The following is a 20,678-nucleotide window of genomic DNA, read 5'->3' on the forward strand; positions in this document are numbered from 1 at the left end:
AAGACTCCAGTCTAGTTCACAGTTTGCCTGAGAGGATCCCACCTTCAGTAAAATACCCATCTGAAAGACATACTGTTACCTACTACTGTCAGTGGGAATTAGGAAGAGAAGGAAGGCTCTGCACTGGTTGTGGGGGTCCGACTCAGCTCTGTTTAAGATACTGAACAGCAGTTATTCTAGGTGATCTTCTAGCACCTAATGACCTAGGCACTCAGTCTGTGACTTACAGTTTTAACCTAAGACAAGAGTCTCTTCTGGGTGGAGACCTAGCACAGCTCTGAGGAGAAGGAACCCATCCTATCCTCTCAGTTGGGATTAGTGTTTGGGATTACTCAATTTGGAGTTTTCTAACAATGAGCTTTCCTGGTCAAACAAGCAAAGAACTTCTGTGACAAGGCCAAAGTGGGCATATCCTCACCACCAGTCTCCCTGGACCACTTCGCTTCTGTTCTCCACACCCCACCCTGCCCCACACATAGTTTTCACAAAAGGGCACAACCTTCGTCTGCCACATGAGCTAATAAAAACATGGCCATCCTTGACTGCTCAACCATTTTCTTTCCTGGCAAGCCAGCTGGTCTGAATGTCCGTGGCCTGGTTGATAGGTTTTAACTAGTGGTACAACAGGCCTAAAATGTGTTGTATACAAGTTATTGCAGCCACTGTGTGAGCAAGGTGAGGTGCGCTTTGCAGCCTCCATTTGGGTTCCTCTTGGCTTTGTTCTGCCTCCTCCTGCTTGGCTGGTGCAGCCTCTGCTTGAAGAGGCGTTCTGGGTGATTATGAGCCAACATTTAAAGACCACGTCTCTCCTGAGGTGCTCCTTTGGCATTCTGTAAAATGTGTGTGTGAGAAAGCGTAGGGTACAGTTCTGAGCACAGATTGAAGGAATTTGGGGCGGGAAGAATGCGGATGGTTGTCCGAGGCAGCATCTTGCCAGTCTACCAGTGCAGAAATGGAGAGTTTGTGTGTGTTGGTGGCACCACATGTCTCTGTCTAGGGTCTCTTTCTCGAGAGACTGTGCATCTGCTGAACGTTTAGTCTTTAAGTACTTGATTGAGGTGGCCTGTGTGACAAACTGGAGTTTCTCTTATGCTTTAAATAGATGATTTGTTAGCATTCAAAAGGTTCTTAAAGGTGGCTAGTTGTGTAATAGAGCTATCCTCTTCAACTGACACATGGATTGGGGTGAATTTTCAAAGTATTGTCTAATGATGTAGCGTGCAGAAGGTCTTTCCACTTTAAGGCAAAAGTCATCTAATTAATTCTTGTCAGTCTCACACTTGATTCTTCTCCTTCTTTTTATTTACCTTTTCCTCATCTTTCTACTGGGACTGTCCACGAACAGCGTAGTAAGAAGTGAGAAAGAATGTCCAGTTCACTGTAGCCAAGCTCCCAGTTTTTAAATAGGAAACCAGGGTGTAAAAAGACCTAATTTGCATATTGACTCACTGTCATCAATAACAAAATGGGCCCAGGGAGTTTCTAAGCTGCTTCCACCTCTCCCGTGGCCCCCTGAGCTAGGCTTCCCCCATGTGCGTGTTCTGTGCCTAACAGGTTCTCTCTGCAACTCACTATTTGCCATCACCACTGGGAGTCATCCACATGAGAGCAGACTGTGGCATCCATACACCTTTTCACAGACTCACCTTGGCGACTTGGAGGATTTGAGAAGTCATCCCTGAGCACAAGATCAGCCAGACCTGGCGTCCTCCAGCACCTCTTCTCCCTTGCCCCGAGGTGAAGCACTCTCTAGAATTGGGCACAGATGGGCACTGCTCTGGATGTCCCTGGATGAGGGCGCAGCAGGTGGCATCTCTGGGCCGGCAGTTCACAGTGTGGACATCATAGGAAGAGAGGTTACAGCCTAGCATACAGGGCCCTCCCTGTGATTTCCTACAAGGTGGAAGAAGGTCCTCCAGCAGAAGCCAGACCAGTGGCTGAGCAGTCACCAACAGTTGGAGATATTTAGATGAAAGTGGAGAAAAGTGTTACCTGCTTTTGTTGTTACATGAAATAGATCCTATATAATTTTGTCTATTCAGTTCAACCTCTACCTAATAACTGATAATGATCTAAAAATGGTGCCAAAGACAGTGCTAAATCCATTACATAGATTATTTGATCTTTACAAAAACCCGGTAAATTAGGTACCTTTTTTCTTCATCCATTTAAAGACAGTGAAACAGAAGCTTGGGGAGATGAGGGAACAGACTGAGTCGAGGGGAGTCAGGCTTAATGAACCCACTTTGCTTCCAGTTTTTGTTTTTAAGATTCCACTGAAAAACCATAGAGTTGCGTTCTTGATTGAGAGCTAGTTTCATTTTTCAGTAGCAATGGGGTTGAGCTAGTAGGACCCTTTTTTCTGCCCTTCTCAGTGATGCCCCATGCCAGCCAACCTCCATGATCCTTCCCCTGCTCACCACAGAGGCAGGTGACCTTCCCCAGTTACAGTGCAAAAAAGTGGAGACTGGTGAGGTCTGTGCTGTAAGTTGAGGTTCTGCATGGTGCAGGCTGCAGGGACTCAGAGAGCAACAACCTGTCTTGTGTTTTGTTTCTCCAGCAATTACAGTGGCCATGCCCCATTGTCAGCACGATGGCCGGTCCTTGGTGCACTTCGCCATGAGGGAACTGGTGTTGCTCACTGGTTAGCAAGCTTGTCTCCAGGTTATTGATCTTAGTTCTTTGCCACCCACACTTTTCCACTGGCATGAATGGCAGCCACCTCTGGGGCCTTTCTGACACAGGTGCTTGTACATGTTTCTCAGATGAGTGCTAGAACGTCCTAGTCTAGTTACTCAGTTTACTCCGCTTCACACTTCATCCCATCTGGCTCCCTCTCTTCTATACTGTGTGAGGATATCTTATCTGCTCAGCTTGTTCCTTTCCATTCCCTTCCCTTAGATCTGAATGAAGATTCTGAGGGAGGAAAAGAAAAATAGAGCCCTAAATAAGGGTTTTCTACTTGTCACTACATACTGGCACTGGAGTTATTTTATTAGCTACATTTCATCAGGACAAAAGCAGATACTTCACGATAGTATATTTAGCTCCTTCGCCATGTGAGCACTTGACCCCATTTTCTTTCTCTCTAAAATTGTTGTTAAAATCTATATTAGTCTCATATGAATGTAGTAGTTCAGCACCTTATAGTTGCTGTTTGCACGGTGCATATTTTTTCATCCTCTTACTTCCAGCCTGTTTATATGTTTGAATCAAAAGTATGCCTCCTATAGTCAGCATATAGTTACATTTCATTCTTTGTTGTTGTTATTGTTGTCGTCATTGATTTTAATCCAGTCAGATAATCCCTGCCTTTTGATTGGATTGTTTGATTCATTCACATTTAATGGTCTTATGAATACAATTGAATTTACATGTGCCATTTTACTTTTTGTTTTCTTTGTCCCATGTCTTTGTCCAGTTTTCCTTTGCAGCTTTATTTTGTAGCAAGTGAATATTTTTTCTAGTATAACACTTTAATTTCTTTAATGATTGTCTTCAATGTTTTTTAAATTGATTTTCTTAGTAGTTGCTCTAGGGTTTATAATAGATTATATTTTATCAGAATCTACTTCAGATTTATAATCTTAATTCCAGTAGCATATAGAATTGTTCTTCCTGTATATTCTTTCCCTCCCTACCCTTTTCATGATATTATTTAGATACATGTTATTGTAATTATTACTTTATGTGGCCATCTTTAACTCTTTTTAAAGAAACTGAAAGACTAAAGGAGAGCTGGTGTATATTTATAGAGTTCATTTGTAACCTTCTTATTTATAATTTCTGGTTCTCTTCATGTCTTCTTGCAGATTCCATTTACTATCTAGTGCAATTTCCTTGCTCCAATATAGCTCCACCCCCACTTGCCTCCTTTGTGCTGTTATTATCAAATGTTACATTTCTGTATGTTAACAGATCCAACAATACAGCTATATGCACATTGTTTTAGTCAACTGATTTTTAATCAGTTAAGAGAGGAGGGGAAAATGCAATTACACTGTTTTATAATTAGCTACATACTTTTATTGGTGGCGTTTTTTGTATAAATTCAGATTACTCTCTTGAGTCTTATGCTTTCAGCCTGAAGAACTTCAGTATTTTTTGTAAGACAGGTCTCCTGGCAGTGGATTTCATCATTAGTTGTCCACACAGGAATGTCTTTATTTCCTCTTCATTTTTTAAAGACGGTTTGGCTGAATGTAAGATTCTTACTTAATAGATTTTTTCCTTTTCTTTTTTTTTGAGACAGTCTCACTCTTGTTGCCCAGGCTGGAATGCAATGGCATGATCTCAGCTCACCACAACCTCTGCCTCCTGGGTTCAAACAATTCTCTGGCCTCAGACTCTCAAATAGCTGGGATTATAGGCATATGCCACCATGCCTGACTAATTTTTTTTTTTTTTTTTTTTTTTTTTTTTTTTTTTTTAGTAGAGATGGGGTTTCTCCATGTTGGTCAGGCTGTTCTCGAACTCCCAACCTCAGGTGATCCACCTGTCTCGGCCTCCCAAAATGCAGGGATTACAAGTGTGAACCACTGCGCCCGACCAGGTTTTTTCTTTTTAACACTTTGAATATGTCATCTTACCTCTGGTCCATTTTTTGCATTGAGAAGTCAGCTGTTAATCTTACTAGGATCCGTGATGAATCATTTTTCTCTTGTTCCATTTAAGATTTTCTCTTAGACTTTCAACATATTTCTGTCCTGTGCCTGGGTATAGATTATAGTGTTTATCCTACTTAGCATTTATTTTCTTGGATGTGTAGATTAATGTCTTTAATCAGATTTAGGAAATTATTAGCCATTATCTCTTGAAATTTTTTTTCTGGTCTCTTCTTTCTCTTTTTGGTACACACATTACACACTTTACATGTGTGTTAGTGTGCTTACTGGTGTGCCATATTTCTATGAGGCACTGTTCATTTCTCTTCATTCTTTTTTCTGTCCTTCAGACTGTAAAATCTCTATCAATGTATCTTCAAGTTCATTCATTCTTCTGCCAACTCAAACCAACTGTGGAGCCCTATGATGAATTTTTCATTTTGGTTCTTTACTTTTGAGCCCCAGAATTTTCATTTTTTAATCAGGACACAAATAAATTACATGTAGCCCATTAAAACTTGTCAGTTCAATTCAGGTCACATTTATTTATTAAAGTTTCATAGGTGTTTTGCAGATTACTTCACTGCAGTTACCCTCATTTAAAATTGTTTTTATATAGTGAACTGTCTAGTTTAATTTTTATTTCCATCACTTTCCAACTGAAAGTTAAATTTTTAAATGCTGCCATTTGCCTGGCAGATGTCTATCACATGCTAGGCAGTGTGATCTTCTTAGAATTGCCAGTGGCCTCTGTCTTACTTACTTGCATGTACTGTGTTGACTTACGAATGTTGAAGGAAATAAATTTACTTTGTAAAATGCAAAAAAAGAATTTCCATTTTTTTGTTTTTATAATTTCAGCCTCTTTGTTGACATTCTTTATTTGATGAAACATTGTGATTATAATCCTTTAAGCATGATTTTTTAGATTATCATATTTATAATAGCTGCTTTCATGTCTTTGTCCACTAAGTCTAACATCTGGGACCTCTTAGGCATCACTTCTGTTGTCTGCTGTCTGGTTTTTCCTGTGTTTTTCTGTGTACAGATTGCATGTTCTTGTTCATTTGCATATATCATAGTTTTTTATTCACAATGGGACACTGTAGTTATTACAGCAACTTCTGGGTACTAATCCTCCTTACCCACTACACATAACCATTTCCCAACTGGCTTCTCATTTGTGTTTATTTCCTTAGTGATTTAGCAAGAATAATTGAGTGAAGTCTTTTCCCCTGCAGTGTGCCTCTGCTGTCCCTCCTCAGAGGACACATCCTTGGGCTATGAGTGACATTCCTATTTTTCCTTTGTTAAATTACAAAATTCTTCCAGATGGCTCCCTTTCATTGCCTCTTTGCTTGATCTCTGTTAAGTTTCTGGCTGCTGTGTCTCTGTTGTTTCCACTTCTAGCTGTTAGCCTTCACTCATCTTCAGTGGTTTGCTCTATTATTTTTGGCCCTGGAGCATAAATTGTCTCCACAGTCTGCTCTGATTGCAGTTGGGCCCTTTTCGTAGGGGTGCTCTTTCAGCCAGTCCTTGAGGCCTGCTCTGACCCCAGGAGGACTCTTCTTAGCTGTCCCTTTCCCTGCTCTCTCTGCAAAGCTTTCAGCTGGTCTACTTTGCTATCATGGAGCTACTGCCTACTCTTAACTGCTCACCAACACAATTTCTCTTGTTTCTAACAGTGCCTTAGTCTTGAACTTTCCCATACTGTGTTCCAAATAAATTACTTCTCCTTAGAGAAAGTTACAGAGCCCTGTGTTCTTGTGTCCTGTCTCTCCCTGCTCTGAAGGTGGTGCAGGGACAGTGGCCTGCTTTTCTGTGAATGACACCTCTCATCTACAAGAAGGGTGCTGTGTGGGCATGGGAGCAACTGGTCTTCTCTGCTTGCCTCTCCCAGCATAAACCCTCCACCAGTGAGTGAGATGGGTGGGGTGAATGGGAGTCAGTGCTCTCAGAATACTATTCCTGGGGTAGAGCTTCCACCCCATGAGTAGAGGCTGGGCTGAGGAAGGGACCTCTCTGCTTCTTGGCCTAGAATAGAGCTTCTGCCACAGAGTTGGCAGGGGTGGGAGCTGTGAATTGTCAGTGTTGGTGGTCTCCTCCTCCCTGGGAGAAACCATAATCCTGTGTATTTGGAGCTGTGGGAAGAGGGAGCCCCATCTTCTTGGCCATACCCACACAGGGTAGAGTTTCCTTTATGCTGAGCTTCAAAGGAGGGTATTTGTACCAGAGAAGGGAGCAGGTTGTGGGTTGTAGCTCACATGCCACAGATGCTTGCTGTTCATGCTGAGATTTGATAAATCTTCTTGAGAAAAATATTTCTTCATGTAGATACCTTAGGACAATTTCCAGAGACTTTAATCGGTTGGTTTTTATCATTTTTATCTGTTGTGGTTGTTTAACTGGAAGGAGGGCCCACGGATATCCTTTTAGAAGTACTTCCCTAAAATAGTGTGAAAATGTTTGGGCCTTTATTGCTAGTTTAGAATTCAAACATGTACTAGGAATAGTTTTTAACACACTACCTACTGACACAGCAATCTGGAAAGGACTATTACATGTAGATTGACATCCCATACAGTTCCTGGGAAATACCCCACATAGGAGAGACTTCTATTTCTGGCAGTTAGGTGGACTAGGTTTTTCCAAAACTCCCACTGGGAAAAATCCTAAAATGTATAATAACTTTTTTTAATTTTTTTTTTTTTTTTTTTTTTTTTTTTTGTGGAAGAAAGAAAGAAAAAATGAAGAAGAGGAAGAAAAAGGAAGAGAAAGAGAGAGAAAGAATGGGAGTATTGCTTTCTTGCCCAGGCTAGAATGCAGTTTAGTAATGGGTATTGAAAACTTCTTTTATACCAATAATTATACTTAATGATGTAGACAGGAAGGAATAAGGGAAGAAAATAACAAACAAGCAGCCTACCAATATTTCATTTAAACCTATAAAATGCTATGCGATTACTGAGGAGTGATTTACTTCCAATTATGTAGTCACTTTTGGAATAGGTGTGAGGTGGTAATGTATGTTTTGTGTATTTGAAGTGGAGAGTTCTATAAATGTTTATTAAGTTTACTTGCTCTGCATCTGAGTTCAAGTCCTGGATGTCCTTGTTAATTTTCTGTCTCGTTGATCTATAGAATCATTAGCTCTTCTTGTTACATTGATCCTTTTGCCATTATGTAATGTCCTTCTTTGCCTCTTTTGATCTTTATTGCTTTAAAGTCTACTTTATCAGAGCGAGAATTGCATCTCCTGTTTTTTGTTTATTTGTTTATTTTTACTCTCTGTTTGGTTGGTAAATCTTCCTCCTTCTCTTTGAGTCTTTGTGTATCGTTGCATGTGAGATGGGTCTGGATGCGGCATACCGATGGGTTTTGGCTTTTTATCCAATTAGAATATATATAAGTTTAATAATGGCATTTGATGCTAGCTGGCTGTTTTGCCCATTAGTTGGTGTAGATTTTTCATTGTGTTAATGCTCTTTGCTTTTTGATATATTTTTGGAAAGGCTGATATTGGTTGTTCCTTTATATGTATAGTGCTTCTTTCAGAAGCTCTTGTAAAGCAGGCCTGGTGGTGGTGAAGTCTCTAAGAACTTGTTTGTTCGCAAAAGATTTAATTTTTCCTTCGCTCATAAAGCTTAGTTTGGCTGGATAGGAAATTCTGGGTTGAAAGTTCTTTTCTTTAAGGATGTTAAATATTGGTCCCCACTCTTTTCTGGCTTGTAGGGTTTCTGCTGACAGATCTGCTGTAAGTCTGATAGGTTTCCCTTTATGGGTAACCTGACCTTTCTCTCTGGCTGCCCTTAGTATTTTCTCCTTCATTTCAACCCTAATAAATCTGGCAATTATGTGCCTTGGGGTTGGTCTTCTTGAAGAATATCTTTGTGGTGTTCTCTGTATTACCTGGAGTTGAATATTACCCTGCCTTGCCAGGTTGGGGAAATTTTCCTGAATGATATCTTGAAGAGTATTTTCCAACTTGGATTCATTCTCTTCGTCACATTCAGGTACACCTATCAAACGTAAATTAGGTCTTTTCACATAGTCCCATATTTCCTGGAGACTTTGCTCATTCCTTTTTATCCTTTTTTCTCCAATCTTGTCTTCTCGTTTCATTTCACTGAGCTGGTCCTCGACTTCTGATATCCTTTCTTCTGCTTGATCAATTCGACTGTTTAAACTTGTGCATACTTCATGAAGTTCTTGTGTTGTGTTTTTCAGCTCCATCAATTCACGTATATTCCTCTCTAAATTGTCCATTCTCGTTAACATTTCGTCAAACCTTTTTTCAAGGTTCTTAGTTTCTTTGCATTGGGTTAGAACAAGTTCTTTTAATTCACAGAAGTTTCTTATCACCCACGTTTTGAAACCTGCTTCTGTTAGTGGAACACACTCGTTCTCCATTAAGCCTTGTTCCATTACTGATGAGGAATTGCGATCCCCTGTAGAGGGAGAGGCATTCTGATTTTGAGTATTCTCTGCCTTTTTACGCTGGTTTCTTCCCTTCATTACATATTTATCCGTCTGTCATCTTTGTAATTACCGACTTTCTAACTAGGTCTCTGAGCGGACGTCCAACTTGTTGATTCCCAGCGCCTAAATCTGAGCAATCCACTGCGCCGGCCAAAACAGCAGTGTTAAGATTGATGGTGCTTTTGCCCGGGAATCTCCGGACTCTGCACCAAGAACTGCCGCGCTGAGGCGCCAGCAAAACCGCCGTGCCGGCCACTAGAGTCACTCTGGCGACCCGTGGGGCTCCTCCTCTGGGAATCTCTTGGTCCGTGAGCAACAAATATTCGTCTGAAAGTGTGGCGTCCTCTTGTTCTCTGCGCTTTCACTGGGAGCTATGAGCCTGAGCTGCTAGTGATCAGCCATCTTGGATCTCTCGTCCTCTTTTTTTTAATATTTTTAATGATATCAGTAACTAGTCAATTAGCAAAGAATACTCATAAATCAATGATTAAGTGAAAGAGGAAACTCAGAGAAGAGGTAACATATTGAAGGTGGCATTCCTCTTAAGGATATTTGGTGAACCAAGTAAATTCAAGTATCTGTTCTCAAAGCTTTCCCAACCATAAGGAATACAAGAAAGTCCAAGGCTCCTGTGAGGTATTTAATAGGAGAACCTCCCCATGCAAGTCTGAAACTTCAAAAGGCTAACTCAGTGTAAAGATGAATATGAAGTACTCCCCTTTAGAAAACTACAAGGAAAACTGCCTATCTCAAAACATAGTGTTAGGTAGGGCCAGGGGAATTTCCCTCTGAGAATTCTTAACAATTAACCATCTCTCACATGAGTTTACAACCCAATTTGATTTTATTTGAATGGTCAAAAACCCTAGGCTATGAAGTTAAAGTATCCCCAGCTTGTAGTTTTCTCCAGCACCTTGCAGATTCAAATGTAAGTCCTTCTTAAAAGTACCCATCTTCAACCCAGGCCTCAAATTACCCTTAGAAATAAAGTTCAAAGATAGTTAAGCTCACAACCAAAAAAACCACAAAATATACAAGACAACCAAGTACCAAAAGTAAGAAATAGCAGGGACATTATTAGATACCATATATATATACATCTACAAAGACCTCAGATACTAGAATTATTAGGATACAACAGAAATGAAGTTAGTATGTTTATATATTAAAAGAATTTGACAAACGAAAAAGCAAGTGATTATGAAAAATGATGCACGTGGATAACATTCTAGAAATGAAAAAATATAATCAAATTATAAAATATGGATATGTAAGTTTAGCAGGACATTACATACAATAGAAAGAGAATGAGGTGAGCTGGAACACAGATTTTGGAGATGACACCCAACTGAAGAACAAAACATGACAGGTTAAGTGACACAAAATAGATCTAACTTAGGTCTAACTAAATTCCTAGTGGAAAGGAGAGAATGGGGGAAAGTCAATATAAGAGCAGCTAATAACCAAGAACTTTGAGAACTGATAAAAGGCAGAAACAAAAATCCACATATTGAGGGATCCAGAAGAATTCCAAGCAGGGAAAATAAAAATCAATCTAAACTTGGAAGCACCACAGTGATAAATGCAGAACACCAAAGACAAGATCTTTAAAACAAGAGAAAAACCATTCTCCAAAAAATACAAACACTTCGGTACCTGACATCTCAACAGTAATAATGGAAGTCAGAAGGCTGTAAAATGTGCTAAGAAGAACCTGTTAATCTCAAATGTCCAGGAAAAAAATACTGCATGAACTAGGATAAAGACATAATTTTCACACAAACCAAAACTGAAAGACTTTTTCACCAACAGACCCTCACAAAATAAAGTGGTATTGATATAACTTCAAACTAAAGGATAAATAACCCAGATGAAAGAAGAAAGAATAACAAACAAAAGTGGTAAATATGTGGGCAAATCTAAATATATGCTATAAAGAATAATAATGATGTGCTGAATAAAAAAATGAAAACCAAGCTACAACTAAAATGCATGACTGCATGAATATCCCACACCTGGGTTCAGAGGGGGCTTTTCTGCCTTAAAGTATTCTCAAATCCTTGAATTGTTCTGGCAAAGAGCAAAGATAAGTAACTTTGATTTGCATAAGATAAGGATGACTTAAAGTTTTTATGGCCATATACAAAAGAATAGAAATACTATGCATTACTTCCAAAGTAGTAGAGGGGGCAATGGAATTGAAAGAGAAACCTCAAGGGCAGCAAGAAAGGAAAGGAAAGAAAATAGGACAAAATCTAAATGCTGCTGTTAAAAGACCGTTAAGTTATCAGGCTGTGTTGTTTTTAAACCTTTCTGTATATTAGAGATGTAGGTAAAACATAAACAGGTAAGTAAAAAGATGGCAAAAGATATCCAATGTAAAAGCCCAAAAAAACTGGTGCTTTTTACACAAAACATCATACAAAACAGACTTCAAGGAAAAATTAGAAACAAAAACGTTGTCCCAAAAAGGTTTATTTCACCAGAAGATAGGGTCATTTCCAAAAATAAACACATTTACATGGAGGAGTTGGAATTACAGCAGATGTTCACATGCTTCTTCCAGGAACTTCCAGATCAAATGAATGAGACTTATGTTTAAATGTTTTTCATTGCAAAAGTTTATTCAAGATATTATGAATAACTTTATACCAATATATAGTTGATTCAAGAATAAAAAAGTTCAATCAATCATCCCATTTATTAGGGAAATGTAATCAGTATTTCAAAATATTCCCATGAAGACATATTCCAGAACATTTTACTAGCAAGTTCTACCACACACTTAAATGACAATTAATTTGAGTCTTACACAGTTTATTCCAGAGTACAGAAAACTAGGAACACTTTCCTTGTCATTTTGAGGCTAGCAAAAGCTTCATAGCAAAACTAAAGACAGTACAAGAAGGAAAAATAAAGGCCCATCTTACTCACACACATAGGCTTAAAAAAAAAAAGCAAGATATTAGCAAATAATGACACCAAAGAATTATTGCCAACTTTGTTACGTATAAACCTGACTGGACAGGCCTCCCATTCACAGATTTTTCCCCACCACCCAGCAATGAGTGTGTGTTTTTGTTGTACTGGCAAAACCACGCTATGATGATGTTTTTAATCACCAAATCTATCAAAATTGTCACAAGTACAGTCCCATATGTCCTTCACACGAAAGCCACAAGCACAGCTCCTCAGCTCCGTCCACTGAGATGGTGACAGAAGGATTTCTAGTCCTCTTGGCTCTCACTCACCTTGTGTTTCTCTCCCCACTTTCCTCTCTTCCTTTTGTTTTTCAGTGGCTGCTTCGACCCCCAACTCCACTGCTGGTGCAGCCATGAACTCCTTGACCTCTCTCGGGACTCTGCAAGGACTGGCTGGGGCCACTGTTGGACTGAATAATATTAATGCACTAGCAGGTACCATCAACAGTGAGTATTCGCTGCTCTGGTGGACAGCCTTCCCCCAAATTCTCCACAGAAAGTGGTCAGCCAGAAATGACCCAAAAAAGGATATGCCAGGGGAGAACTAAAACTTGGGATGGAGGAGCGCATGCTTTGATAGGCAGAAGCTGTCTACACTCAATTTGCCTCAAAAATTCCCTGACCACTCTCCACCCCCATATTCTTTTCAGTGTGTAGCACAGCACATGTGCTCATCCATGGGGTTCTATGGCTGGCAGCTATTTTCAGGTTTCCAGGAGTTTGGTTTGATTTTGGTCAGTTCTGTTCTGTGAGGCAAGGTGTTATAATGGGAAGTTCATGGACTGGAAGGCTGGAAACCTGAACCCAGCTCTGCTGCCAGGCAGCTGTGGGAACTCAGGCAGATGCTGCTCCCTCTGTAGGCTTGAGAGTCTCCATTTGAGAATGGAAAGTTCTAGATCAGATGATTCTTAAAGGTTCCCTCCAGCTCCAAAGTCCAAAGACCAAAGATTCATGACAATTAAATAGGGGACAAAATGAGGCCTTGGAAAGAAGGAAATGAAACTGAGGGGAGAGGAGCCACTGCCGGAAGTGACATGATCAGAATCTTTATTAAGCACCACAGGCATTGGTCACTCTACATCAGCGACCATCCAAAGGGACATCATTTAGCTGTGGCAGGCTGAAATAGGCTGGAGGCAAATCACTCACAAAATTGTACTTGGTTCCGAGACATACAGATGGACTCACCGACGAACTCCAGATTCTGTTCTCTGCAGCCCACCTGCTCCTGTCATTCTCGGTTGATGAGGGGAACAGTGTGCTGCCCAGAGGATAAGTCATGTTTTAGGTTCATGCTTGGTGTGGGTTCCTACACTGGGGAAACTGATCCTCAGCCCACAGAGGGGACACGTAATTTCCCTGTCCCTCCGTTTCGGACCCCCTGGTTGCCCGAGAGTAGCCAAGCCCAGAAGATCCATGACAGCCAACAGAGCTGCTGATACAGGAGCCCACCCCAGGCAGCCCAGCACCTGCCCATTCTCATTTTTAATAAATGAGTCCTTGACAGTTGTTGCCCTATTTTAAACCATGGTTCAATAAGTGGACTATTTTTGGGTGATCAGACAATATAATTTTTAAAAGCAAATTAATATAAGGGTGATCAGGCAATATAAGAGTTATCAGGCAATATTATTTTTAAAATCAAATTAATCCCAGTAATTTCATACTATACAAGCTCAGAATACCTTGCAATGGACTTGGTAGAAAAATGAACCTAAAATTTATCCAAATAAAAATTAACTTTTATAATCCTGATAAATCATGTTTAGAAGTAGGATGTTGGCCAGGCATGGTGGCTCACACCTGTAGTCCCAGCACTTTGAGAGGCTGAGGTGGGCAGATCATGTGGTCAAGAGATTGAGACCATCCTGCTCAACATGGTGAAACCCTGTCTCTACTAAAAATATAAAAGGTAGTAGTACACACCTGTAGTCCCAGCTACTCGGAAGGCTGAGGCAGGAGAATCGCTTGAACCCGGGAGGTAGAGGCTGCAGTGAACTAAGATTGCACCACTGCACTCCAGCCTGGCGACAGAGTGAAACTCCATCTCAAAAGAAAAAAGAAGTAGGACATTTTCAGGTTGTAGTACATCCATTTATTCAGAAGCTCTGGGAAAAACAAAAACATGGACCAAGTTTTAGCTGACCATACCTCCCAAATGGGATGGCTTGTGATTAGTGTGGAATGGTAGCCCTGCGGCAGCCACAATGTTTCATTTATTAGAACCACTTCCAGCTTTGACTTTTCCAGCAGCCAAGTAGGAACCTCACTGCCTTGACCCCTGTTTCTGGTACAGCTCCTCGCTCTGACCATGTCCTTCACCTAGGTCGAGGACGTCTGTGCTCGCACACATCCCCTCATGCTGCTTCTCTTGCCCCAGGACCTAGTTCCCCTAAAACAAGGACTTTGATTTGACCGCCTGCCTGTCCTTGGTCTGAAGAGTAACAGGCCAGTGGGAATGGTTGTCCTCCTCAGCACGTGCTCATGACTGGTGTGTGTGTGTCCTCTCGTCTGTGTCCTGCCCTGTCCACGCTGCTCTGCTCTGCATTGCTGAGATTTTCCCATCTTACTCGTCAGGGACTAGAGTGGGGCTATGCTGAATGGCAGGGAAACCATGAGTAGTTCTTATGTGGGGTCTTGTGTGACATACATTTTGCTTCTGGCAAGGACAACAGGTTTAAATTATTTTGCTTTTTGAAATTCTTTGCCATTGGGTTCATATAAGTCTGTATAGTTTATAGAAAATGAAGAACATTTCTGGTTTCAAGTAACGCCTACTAGATAGTATGAACCAAGAAAATGTTTAATTAAACCCAAAACCAGGCACAAATGAAAATCCATTCCTTGTGATTGGAAAGGGTTACTAACGCCGAGCTGTTTTATGATCTCAGCATTGACCTGGAGCTAATATTTGCTGCTTGTTTCTAAATATCAAGAGCAAACCTTACAAGATAGAGTATCCTCTTTGAGAACATTTCTTCTCAACAAAGACCATTCCTTCTCAACAAAGATGATTATACTACCAGTTCCACTGGATAATTCCCAAAGAAAGTTTTCAAGCAGTGGTTATCTGGACAGAGTCAGCTTCTCTAATAGTTGACTGAGGATTCCATAGCACTGCTGTTAATCCCATCTCAGCAGCCATTATTTGTTTCCATCTGGAGAGTATTCAGGTTTTCTGAATAGAGCCACCTCTTGCCCACCAACACAGCAGTCAGCAAGAAAGCAGGTTGATGGCTCACTAGAGCCTATGTTTTACTTTCTTTCCTGCCCGAGGCCCTAACACCTCTCCCAAAAAAAGTAAGTTTTTGGTCAGTAGACAAGTAGCTAAATTAAACTGAGTTTGATATCCTTTTTATTCCCTTATACATTAATGAAGGAAAGGGCTACAAAACAGTAAAGCACCCTAAAAATGTAAGAATCATCAACATCAAAAGAAGGAGCACATGTGAATCACCATCAGTGTTCACCTCTGGATTTTGTCAGGGTTCCTTGAGCATGTTTTGTATAATAATACCTGAACTAAGGTGAAGAACATACTTTTTCGACCCAAGAGTCTGTCTCTGTTTTTGTGTTTCAGTGTATGCCAAGTGACATCTTTATTTTCCTTGTTTTATTGCGTAGGTCAAATGGCTTCCAAATGGCTTACCATATAGTACGAAAATTATGGTTGTTTTAAGAAAACCAGCTGTAGATTCCTGCTGAAAAGTGTCTATGGAAATATTTTCTGTGAAGTACAGAAAAGAGAAGATGCTCTGGGAATATTTTTGTGGCTTGGCACTATTTACATTGTGAAATTACTGTTTTAGTCTGTATTCCTAATATACATAAAGTTATACACAGCCCCACACACATTTGTGCCCATAATAACAGAGGCAGGTATATAAGGGACACCCAGTGTAGTGATCTTCATCTACCCTAGTTGTAGACATTTTATACTTCTTATTTATCAGTTTACAGCTTAGAAGGATAATCTCTCATCTGTATAAAGGAAAACTTAGACCAGTGAGGTGGTTAGAAATCTGTGAGAATATTCTTCCTTTTTCTTTCTGATTTGGGATAAAACCTAGCAGGGCAGCTTGCAGTAAATGTGATCTGCTTATGGCACTTGGCTTGTGATTGTACTTTTCAGTGTCATCTCCTTCATTTTCCGCCCCCCCCACCCCAGCTGTGCAAAAAAATAGTCACGCTCATGTTTCTGGGTTAGTCCTTCAGTGTCATGTTAACAGATTCAGTCATCTCCGAGCTCCTGGGTCTCTATTGAAAGTTGAGGGCCTCTGGAGAGTAATTAAGCAGAAGGCACTCAGTAGTCACATTGCATCCCAGCCTCCTGATGGGCCAGGTGCACAGGCCTCCCCGCTGTGCACTGCCACACCTGTCACTTGCTTCCAGCCTTCCTCATCTACATAGCATGCGCAGGAATGGAGATGACAGTAAATGAGAGGAAATGGTCGATCCATGTGGCCATTTCAAGGAAAAGCCCTATTCTTTGAAGTGGAACCATTTTATTTAACTTAACTTTCTTTACAGCTCTGCTTCTGTTATCCAGAGCTTTTAGAGCTAATCAGGTAGCTGCAGCCGGGTTGACAAACACTGTCTGTGATAGAATTATTTCATCTAGAGCATATCAGGTAATTCACAGGAACTGTTCTCAGAAGTGGAAGGCTGCCTCTGATGGTTCTTCAAATCCTACCATGTGTTCAGCTGCTTTTCTGCCCTGGACCTAGGAACCACCCTCCCAGAAGTTCTTAGTTGTGGTTTAAAATATTCTCCATGTGCTGGTACTTGTTAGAACTTTTTTGTTCACAAGGATATTTATATCATGGAGGTGGCGAGCCCTGGGCTGGAGAGGCCAGACCCTCCCTTTGTCCCCGGCACAGGCCCCTTGTGCCTCTGCATCCCTTGCTCATGGTGCCACCTCTGCCACCTCCCCCGTTCCCCAGGCAAACAGGGCCAGTCACAGCTGTCTCCTACATGCACAGCACCAGCAGAGGTAAGCACGACCCTTCCAGAAAGCAGATGACCTCTGAGGTGTAGTCCAGAGACACAGCCAGCCTCTGTGAAGTGTACCCAGGAGCAGAAGGTGTGGCTGGAATGTCACTGGACTGCAAGCCTCACAATACCCTCTGAAACATCCATCCAGTATTTCAAGAGCAGGAAGTTCATTATGCTTCTGTGTTGTAAGAGAAAAACATTCTTGGCAAAAAGGGGAAAAAGTTCAAAGTAGGAAGGTAGTTTTCCTGACATGGACAATTAAAAAACGGCTGTGTGCAGAAAAAGGAGTTGGGGCCCAGCGGCCACTGCCATGAAATGCCACCTATGTATCTGGCACTCTGGAGAAGCCGAGTCGTGGAGGCTGCATATCGCAGGAAGGTGCCCCTGTGGGTCTCACGTGGCAGGGCCTGAAGACTCTGACCCTCAGTAGACAAGGCTTCATGGTGATGCGCTGCTCCCCACCCCTCCGTGGGAACTTGGAGGCATCCATCAGAGCAGAGCTGCCCTCTTCACCCCATGCTCATCTGGCATCGAGGCACAGCAAGAAGAACCTCATGCCCTGGGATCCAAGCAGAGTGGCAAGTCGCCGCTCCCCTCCTGCCAGCATTGCCTCTGCACAGGCATCTACATTTCCTGAGTGCTGTGCCCAGAGCTTGATCATCTGTAATCCACAGCCCTGTTGACATCCTGGTCAAAGTGAGATCAACAGAATTGATCAGCGGTGCCCAGACCTTCCCAAGTTATTATACATATTCCTCTCACCTGTCACAGAAAACACAGACGTTTCTTTGCATCACAAAAATACTGGGAGGTGAGGATGAAATAAGACCACTGAAGGAAGAGAAAAATGACTCCCCAGCCCCTGGTGGCCACGGTAGCAGGAAGGTGACTCTGATTTGCTGGTGTCTGAGGGATCATTTAGAGCAATTAGAACAATCTGCATCGATGCTTTTTGGACAGCACTTACTTACATGACACAAAAAGAGAGAATAGACCCCTTCATAGTAAGAAACGAAAGCAGACCCAGCAGGGCTGCGCCTGCAACACCTCTTAGCTGAGCCTGCACTCAGGAGGCTGTCACTCCTTCCTCACGCCATTCACACACTCCTCGCCGCCCCCTGCTTGGTGTCTGTTCTGAGAAGCACAGGAATGCCCTAGCTGAGGCACAATGACAGTCCTCCACTGGTAAGCCATGGCCCAATTCATATCTTACACATGTCCTTTTTAACTGAAGAGGCGAAGTTGGCCAAATGGAAGCACAAGTGGAGTGAACAGAACATTCCCCCGTGCTCTGTTAGGGCAATAGTGCGGCTGGGCATGTGGAGGTCAGTCGGCTGCTGGATTCCCTGGTGTTTCCAGGCAGCCTACCTTCACTGTCCTCCGTTCTCATTAGACTTCTTTCCTGTTTTTCAGTTAGTCATCCTTGCTGTTTTCATATCTTCAATTGTAAGATCTTCTCAGAAACAGATCTTTTCTTTAAAAATTGTGATCATAAAGGGATCTAGAGGTCATTGTGCTGTCACCTGTAGCATTTCCTGAGTTTTTATGGAAGTTAGCACTCTATGAAGTGTTGCTTGCTTTGAGTCAGTATTCAAGGAAAATGTGACAGTCAGCAACCCCAGTAGAGCCAAAGAGCAGCCAGGAAAGAAGGGGAGAAACTTGAGTCTACTGGCCACCATGCTGTTCCCATCAAGTGATAGCCAAGATCCAGCCCATAGGCATGGCTCTGTCTCTGGCTGACTGGAAAACATGACACGGAGCTCTTTCAGTGGCTGAAACCCCAGTTGCCACTCAGGTGTGTGTGTGTGTGTGCACAGAGTAACTATTTGCTGCTGAAAACAGCACCACTCTGATTCTGAATGAGTAGCTTCAGCTCTGCGACTGTGGGAAGGGCCCATATTTCTTCCTGTGCCTCAGTTCTTCATCACCCAGGCTACTTATTCCTAAGGTCCTAGTTCCTGACATCATTATCTAGTGGTGGAGAAAGCCAATTTTTCCACACTAGAACTCCCAGAACTGGGTCCACTGGGTCCAAGATTGCAGAACTTGTCCTCTCTGTGATTTCCTCACACGCAGCTTAAGGGAAAAAAGTTTTATTTCACCCTTTCCTCCTCAGCCCTGCAAGCCATCCCATAGCTCCTCAAAGAGCCCAGTACATGGATTTCAGTGTACAGATGTTACAGGCCTCTGCTCCTCAGGTGTTTTACATGCTTCTAGGCTCCGAGAAGCAAAAGGCTTTTATTTCCAAAAGATAACAATGGTACTTGCCAGTAGCACGCTGCATGGCATTTAGCTGTCTCATCTAACTGGTGCCACAGTGCATTTGGATCACTGGCCTAGAGAGTCAGGGTTCTCATGGCTTAGGTCACTCTTCCCCATTATCATCATTTTTTTCTTCATGGTTTCGTTTTTAATTTCCTGTCGATGTAATTGTGTGCTAGCTGCATGTACTTGCTGTTGTACTTGTGTCAAATGATTCTCTAACTTCCTTTGGAAAGCACTAATGAATAAGTGCTGTTTCTCTTCTCTATTGTTGGGTTTTTTGTAAAGTTGCTCAAATGCTCTCAGGTATGGCGGCTCTGAATGGAGGACTTGGCGCCACAGGCTTGACGAATGGCACGGCTGGCACCATGGACGCCCTCACCCAGGCCTACTCAGGAATTCAGCAGTACGCAGCCGCCGCGCTGCCCACTCTGTACAGCCAGAGCCTGCTGCAGCAGCAGAGTGCTGCAGGCAGCCAGAAGGAAGGTAGGTGCCACCCTTGGCTCCGGGTAGGGGCTGCAGGGCCCAGCCCGACAGGCAGTACTGGCCTCTAGAGTACGGTTAGCAGGTATCAAATTGAAGCCATGTCATAACAGAAAGCAGTTGTTCTATTATTCATATTTTTTTAAAAAAACCTGAAAGCTGTATGTGGTAGCATGTACCTGCAGTCCCAGTTACTTGGGAGGTTGAGGTGGGAGGATCACTTAAGCCCAGGAGCTGCAGGTACAGTGAGCCATGGTCATGCCTGTGAACAGCCACTGCACTCCCATCAGGGAACACAGACCCCTCTCCCTCAAACAAAAGCAAAAACCTGACTATTGATTTCAGTCTTTCTCCTTTGGTCTTATAGCTACCTTCTAATTTAATTCTTATCCATCTTGTTTAGATGACATTCTTGTCCATTGTGTATTTATATACCAGTCTGACTTTACAGATAAATGGTTTTAAATTTTTCCCCAGTTACATCTTCTGAAGGGTTATGGCATCTCTGCAGCTCTAAGTCCAGGAACGTTGATCACCTTTCTTACAATCCCCAAATATCCTCTGACTGCTCACCCCCCTCCCATAATTAAGTTCTTTAAACTATTAATTTCCCATAAATGACCTAATAGTTGCTGCCTACAGAAAATTCCCAGGGACCTCCCTCTCCCAAGTCAGCACAGACCATCAACTTTCCTCTACACAGAAACTCCTTGTTAGTGGAAGGGGATGGATGGCCACAGTCTTCGGTAGGTGAAACACTGTCCTGTGTTTGCCAGGGTTTTCGAGTCCACACACCCCATGATTATGTGGCTGGCTCTCAGTAGGCAATGGTTTCCAGGTGAATGCCAAAATCCATGGTTAGGATTGACTTGGT

The 20,678-nt window shown here is 42.1% G+C and overlaps 1 protein-coding gene, 1 long non-coding RNA gene and 1 pseudogene across 16 annotated transcripts in view; 1 reads left to right on the top strand and 2 right to left on the bottom strand.

The window, feature by feature from the left end:
• The window catches only part of CELF2 (CUGBP Elav-like family member 2), an 854,489-nt gene that overhangs the window by 819,439 nt on the left and 14,372 nt on the right, over nucleotides 1-20,678 (top strand). For 10 of the 15 annotated variants that reach the window (XM_021670614.2, XM_064369076.1, XM_064369077.1 and 7 more), the window contains 2 exons: nucleotides 12,380-12,499; nucleotides 19,610-19,807. In XM_021670614.2, coding sequence (XP_021526289.1) covers nucleotides 12,380-12,499; nucleotides 19,610-19,807 — 318 coding nt within the window. Of the gene's footprint in view, nucleotides 1-12,379; nucleotides 12,512-19,609; nucleotides 19,808-20,678 lie in introns of all 15 variants that reach the window. The other 5 variants (XM_012443343.3, XM_012443344.3, XM_064369074.1 and 2 more) reach the window with 2 other exon arrangements.
• Nucleotides 11,982-14,137, bottom strand: LOC135271585 (uncharacterized). Its single transcript, XR_010339711.1, has 2 exons — nucleotides 13,991-14,137; nucleotides 11,982-13,325 (listed from the first exon to the last, which is right to left on the bottom strand). It is a non-coding gene; the product is annotated as an uncharacterized LOC135271585 (long non-coding RNA).
• On the bottom strand, nucleotides 17,251-18,339 carry LOC135271584 (putative uncharacterized protein CELF2-AS1; annotated as a pseudogene).

This window comes from Aotus nancymaae, unplaced genomic scaffold, assembly GCF_030222135.1.
Source record: "Aotus nancymaae isolate 86718 unplaced genomic scaffold, 86718_ANA_hifiasm-v0.15.2.pri h1tg000083l, whole genome shotgun sequence".
In the NCBI taxonomy this organism is placed as follows: domain Eukaryota; kingdom Metazoa; phylum Chordata; class Mammalia; order Primates; family Aotidae; genus Aotus; species Aotus nancymaae.